The following is a 6,000-nucleotide window of genomic DNA, read 5'->3' as shown; positions in this document are numbered from 1 at the left end:
CTTTAATATTTTATTTTATTTTATTTTATTTTAATGTCTACTTTAATATTTATTTTACTTATTTCATTGTCTATTTTAGTATTTTATTTATATCTTCATCTTTATCTCTTGTTTCCATTCATGCTGTATTTCTATCTCTACTTTGCACGGAGCAATGGAACAAAAACAATTTCCCCCCGGGGATTAATAAAGTATTCTGAATCTGAATCTGAATCTGAATCTGAATAAACAGTGGTGGGTAGAGCACTGAAGATCTATACTAAAGGTATTTCTCTCATGAAAAATGTATCAAGTAAAAGTTCAAATTACCTTTTAAGAAATCTACTCAGGTAAAGTTTAAAAAAGTACCTGCTTGATAAATCACTCAAAGTACAAATGAATGTACATTTTAATATTTTTAGTCTGTGCAGGCCAGTGCCCCGTCCCCTCTCTTCCTCATCATAACCTCAAATATTAATGTTACACATGAAAAATTAACATAGCTAATGTTAGCTAGCTGACTACATTTTCATCTACAGTATGTGCAACTTATTTCAATGTGCTTACGGAGGTCAGTTTAAGAGGAGTTTTGAAAGTGGAGATCTCAGAATTTTTTTCGGGAGGCACAGCGAGCACTTCAACATGTAACATGTCCTCATCGTGTCCTTATTTTGGTATAAAAAATTTGGCCAGATGTGGCCAGGGATTGTCGCTGGAAGCGGCCTCTTGTTGTGGGTTTTGTTCTGTCATCATCATGTCATGGTCAAAGACAGGTGTTGCTTCTTTTTCCTCCAGGCAGCTGCAATAGAGGTGCGCCTTGTACACTCAACCCCCACATTTAGAGCAGATCAGTTGTAATTAAGGTATAATTTAGTGAAGTAAAGAGAAGATTACTGGCTCAAAATCATACTTGAGTGAAGAGTTGAGTTACAGTGTAAATACAGGAACATGAAAAGTACTTGCTCCTTTTAAAAAAAACTACTTTTTTACTCAAGTACGTTTCCTACAAGGTGTTACTACCCACCGCTGGTGATAAATGTGTATTTCCTTTATAAAACCCATTGTATTGAGACTAAGATCCCATTCTCCTCAGGCTGGAAAGCTGGATGCAAGCTTGGTCCTGGAGCAGCTGAGGTGTAATGGTGTGTTGGAGGGAATCAGAATCTGCCGACAAGGATTTCCCAACAGAATCGTCTTCCAGGAGTTCCGCCAGCGGTGCGTGGGATCTGAGACACTCATTTATGAAGTGCTACTAAAGTTTAAAATCTTTCTGTAAACCTTTCTCACCATACTGAGCATCTCTCTGTCTCTTTCCTGTCCCATAGTTATGAGATCCTGGCTGCTAACGCTATCCCCAAAGGTTTCATGGACGGCAAACAAGCCTGCTGCCTCATGGTGAACACACATTAGTTCAAAACTCTCGTCCACTGAAATTGATATTCATTCAGAGGTTTGTGTGAGCCCTCCTTTTTCTCTCTGGTCTCTTGTCTGTGTAGATCAAGCACCTGGACTTGGACCCCAACCTGTACAGGATCGGACAGAGTAAGATCTTCTTCCGCACAGGAGTGCTGGCCCAGCTGGAGGAGGAGAGAGATCTGAAGATCACTGTGGTCATCATCGCTTTCCAGGCGCGGGCTAGAGGCTTCCTGGCCAGAAAGTATGAAGACACAAGTCTCCTCTCACATATTTTACCCTATAATAAATTGCACTGTCTGTGTTACACTGTTCACGTGATCAGTATATCTAATAATATCTAATCTTTTAGACAGTATTTTGGCACTTTTTATTTAACAGCAGGACAGGGATTTCATAATTTTATTTACTGTTTATATCACTATAAATAAAACACTTTGCTGTTGTATTTTTAAAGGGCATTTGCCAAGTTGCAGCAGCAGCTCACAGCCATGAAAGTGATCCAGAGGAACTGTGCTGCCTACCTCAAACTAAGGAACTGGCAGTGGTGGAGGCTCTTCACAAAGGTCTGCTTATCATGTTGAATAATTATGCAACATGATCACAGTACAACTCTGTATACAAGGCTTTTTTAATGTTTCAGTGTAGTGGTAGAATGAATGTGTTACGTCGACTTTACCCCATTTTAAAAATGTGACGATGCCCATCCTCCTGAACTGCAGGTCAAGCCTCTGCTGCAAGTGACCCGACAGGAGGAGGAGATGAGTCTGAAGGAGGAGGAGCTGCACAGAGCCAAAGAAGTTGCTACAAAGTTTGAATCTGAGCTGAAGGAGATCACATTGAAACACACATCGGTAAGTGGATGTCACAGCCGTTCAAACCTGTGTCAGAGCACCAATTTCATGTCCCTTTTCAGTGTTTCATTTAATTCATGACTGAAACCAACTTAATAAGAGTAAGATCCTGTTTAAGGAGTCAATGAAAGACTGAGCCCAATATTATCTGATCTGTCTGCTTCAGGTTTTGGAGGAGAGAAACGCACTGCAGGAGCAGCTTCAAGCTGAGACAGAGCTGTACGCCGAGGCTGAGGAGATGAGGGTTCGCCTGGCGGCTAAGAAGCAGGAGTTGGAGGAGATCCTCCATGAGATGGAGGCGAGACTGGATGAGGAGGAAGAACGTGCTCAGGCGCTGTTAGTAGATAAGAAGAAGATGCAACAGCAGATGCAGGTCTGAAAATCAGTTTCTCGTTTCTGTGACTTCATGCTCAGCTATGTCTGCTCTGATAATGTGAGGAAATGGCAGCAGAAACTGAAGCTGATGTTTTCTTCTTGTAGGAATTGGAAGAACATTTGGAGGAGGAGGAAGACGCCCGTCAAAAGCTGCAGCTGGAGAAGGTTACCTGTGAGGGGAAGATCAAAAAGTTGGAGGATGACATCTTGGTGATGGAGGATCAAAACAACAAGCTGCTAAAGGTAAGTGTGGACAAACAGCATTCATCAGAGACACCAAGGTCGGTCAGTCACTTAGTAAGAGACTAACTGAAAGTAGATTTCAGCAAATAGATTTTCTACTTGGTGATTTGTAGGAGAGGAAGCTGATGGAGGAGAGGATCGCAGACTTCAGTTCCAACCTGGCAGAGGAAGAGGAGAAATCAAAGAACCTCACCAAACTCAAAAATAAACATGAGTCCATGATTTCTGAACTAGAGGGTAATTATCTCTTAAGAGTTAACATACATTAATTCCCTTCAAAACCTCCCAAAAACATTAGTGATGCTAATTGTAATCTCTCTGTTATGCTTATAGTACGTTTGAAGAAGGAAGAGAAGGGTCGGCAGGAGCTGGATAAGGCCAAGCGTAAGTTGGAAGCTGAGTCAAATGACATGCAGGAGCAGATAGCCGACCTGCAGGCACAAATCGCTGACCTCAAAGCCCAGCTCGCAAAGAAGGAGGAGGAGTTACAGAACGCCTTGGCCAGGTAAAGACCTTAGAAATGACAAACATGGTACCCATTTACAGATTTGATCTTCAACACCTGAATCCAGTATCTGAGCACCTCCTGTGTAACACATCAACATTTAACTTCTTGATAATCCCCCTCGATTCACTCCTCTTCCTCCTCAGGTTAGAAGATGAGACAGCTCAGAAGAACAACGCTCTGAAGAAGATCAGAGAGCTGGAGGGACACATCTCCGACCTGCAGGAAGACCTCGACTCAGAGCGGGCGGCCAGGAACAAGGCAGAGAAGATCAAACGGGACCTCGGGGAGGAGCTGGAGGCCCTCAAGTCTGAGCTGGAGGACACGTTGGACAGCACTGCCACACAACAGGAACTAAGGTCAGTCATACAATGCTGACACATCCAAAAATAAAGGTCTTAGATATTAATAATGTATAGATAAGGTACAATTTATTTTAGATAACATTTATATTTTTATATGATCGGCTGGAACAAACCACAAGGTTAATGCGTGATCCATCCATCTGTTCTGCAGGGCAAAACGTGAGCAGGAGGTGAACCTGCTGAAAAAAGCCATCGATGACGAGAACCGGACGCACGAGGCCCAGATACACGAGATGAGACAGAAACACACCCAGGCTGTGGAGGAGCTCACAGAGCAGCTGGAGCAGTCCAAACGAGTAGGCCTGCGTCATTTTGTACACTGTTTTAAACACTCGGAGCTAAGTTGCTCAGAGGTAGTCTGACTGGGACTTGGGCATTGGATTGAATCAGAGCTTGAAAATGAGTTGTTTCGAAGAAAAAAGGGACTCGGATTAGATCACATAGTCCAGTTTTGATTTGGATCTGGATCAAACCTTCAGTGTTGTTCAGAACATTTTAGTAGAATTGGGACACCTTTGACCCGGAAAAAAATAGGGATTATCCTGATCCCAGCAGGATGGATTCTGGCTGAATTACAGGAACAAAACATAAAACTTAAAAACTGTTCAATTGCTAGAAGCCTGTATTGTGATGTGTGGTCCCATTTAGAGTACTGGTTGTCTGGATTTTGTCATCTTAAAAGTTTGTCCAGTCCAATGTTGCTTTGAAAAACCGGTCCAAAAATAAAATGGATTAGCCGATCCTGAACAGCGAAACATGGGATTTCCAAATCTGGATCCTTCTGATACAGATAACATTTTTTCGAACTGTGCCCAGGTGTCTTTTAGCTTGTTTATTTAAATTGGTACTGTTTCTGAAAGGCGATACACGGGACACTGATCTTATATTTTCTCTCGTGTTCAGGTGAAGTCAAACCTGGAGAAGGCTAAACAAGCCCTGGAGAAGGAGACGTCAGAGCTGACCATGGAGGTGCGCTCACTCGTCCAGGCCAAACAAGACGGGGAGCACAAGAGGAAGAAGTTGGAAGGTCAGGTGACAGATCTGCAGTCACGCTTCAACGACAGCGAGAAGCAGAAGGCCGAGCTGGGAGAGCGCTGCTCAAAGATCACTGTAAATGCCTTTCAGTTGTTACTTCAGTACTGCACATAAAACGTGTGCATTTTTTAAAAGCCACCACACTGATGTGCTGAAAATTAAAGTTCCAGAAACCTCATCGTTGTCTTCACACAGGTGGAACTGGAGGGTGTGACAAACCTATTGAATGAAGCAGAACACAAGAACATCAAACTGAGCAAAGATGTTAGCAGCCTCACGTCCCAGCTCCAAGACTCACAGGTAACTTTTTGCTGTATCTTTAGAGCTGAGTATGAGTATGTTATAATCCCAGTACAGTCTATATGTTGCCTTTACTGTGACAATTTAGTATGGCAATATGTCAGAATTAAAGCATTGACCTGTGACCTACAGGAACTGCTGGCTGAGGAGACACGTCAGAAATTGCAGTTCTCCACAAAGCTGCGGCAAGCTGAAGACGACAAGAACAGCCTGCAGGAGCAGCTTGAAGAGGAGATGGAGGCCAAGAGGAACGTGGAGCGACACGTCTCCACACTCAACATCCAGGTCAGAGTTCAAACTAACAGTCACTAATGTACAGGTTCATCTATGATCATAAGTATCATGAGAAAGAAGACATCAGAGAGAGATTTCAGTGACATTTTACTGTAGATTAAGTCTGTATTTATGGGAACATCCGCAAAATGTCACATCCTTTTACACTGAAGGGGAAAACAAAGCATTGCTACCATGCTGAAGAGCTCAAGAGTGGCTTTGTGTACGTCAGATAAACTCCTTTTTGTTTAACCAGAAACAGTCCCAAAATCATCATCCTCAGACCCATCAGACTCGATTTAAATAAACAGCGATATTATCATCATAAAACATGCGTATTTAAAATCAAATGGAACAGAATAAATCTCACAGAAACCATCTTGGTTTGTCTTTTCAGTGTTTTGACAATCCCTGACTGGTTTAGATGAATTAAACCCCATTTAGATGTGAAAATATGCTGCCTCTATACACACTAAAATTACTGTTTACTTAAATAGAGCCGGGTGTGTTTGGCAATGGTGATTCTGGGGCTGTTTCTGGTTAAACAAATAAGGGTCTACAGCTTTATCCAAACAGTGTTAGATTGTTTATCCACTGGTAAAAATGTTGTGAGCCTCCAAGGACCTGTTGTTCTTGAGGGTGCAAATCCCTGCGTGAT

General features: G+C 42.4%; 1 protein-coding gene across 1 annotated transcript in view; it reads left to right on the top strand.

Moving 5' to 3' along the window:
- The window catches only part of LOC126389942 (myosin-11-like), a 44,715-nt gene that overhangs the window by 32,442 nt on the left and 6,273 nt on the right, over positions 1-6,000 (top strand). Inside the window, 14 exon segments of the mRNA XM_050043961.1 lie at positions 1,073-1,194; positions 1,305-1,374; positions 1,476-1,636; positions 1,850-1,958; positions 2,115-2,246; positions 2,413-2,619; positions 2,727-2,864; positions 2,978-3,101; positions 3,198-3,369; positions 3,516-3,728; positions 3,886-4,030; positions 4,638-4,844; positions 4,965-5,069; positions 5,202-5,354. Coding sequence (XP_049899918.1) covers positions 1,073-1,194; positions 1,305-1,374; positions 1,476-1,636; positions 1,850-1,958; positions 2,115-2,246; positions 2,413-2,619; positions 2,727-2,864; positions 2,978-3,101; positions 3,198-3,369; positions 3,516-3,728; positions 3,886-4,030; positions 4,638-4,844; positions 4,965-5,069; positions 5,202-5,354 — 2,058 coding nt within the window.

The sequence above is a fragment of the Epinephelus moara genome, chromosome 5 (assembly GCF_006386435.1).
Source record: "Epinephelus moara isolate mb chromosome 5, YSFRI_EMoa_1.0, whole genome shotgun sequence".
Lineage (NCBI taxonomy): Eukaryota > Metazoa > Chordata > Actinopteri > Perciformes > Serranidae > Epinephelus > Epinephelus moara.
The sequence above is the reverse complement of the archived record's forward strand: the minus strand, read 5'-3'. Positions and strand labels throughout refer to the sequence as shown.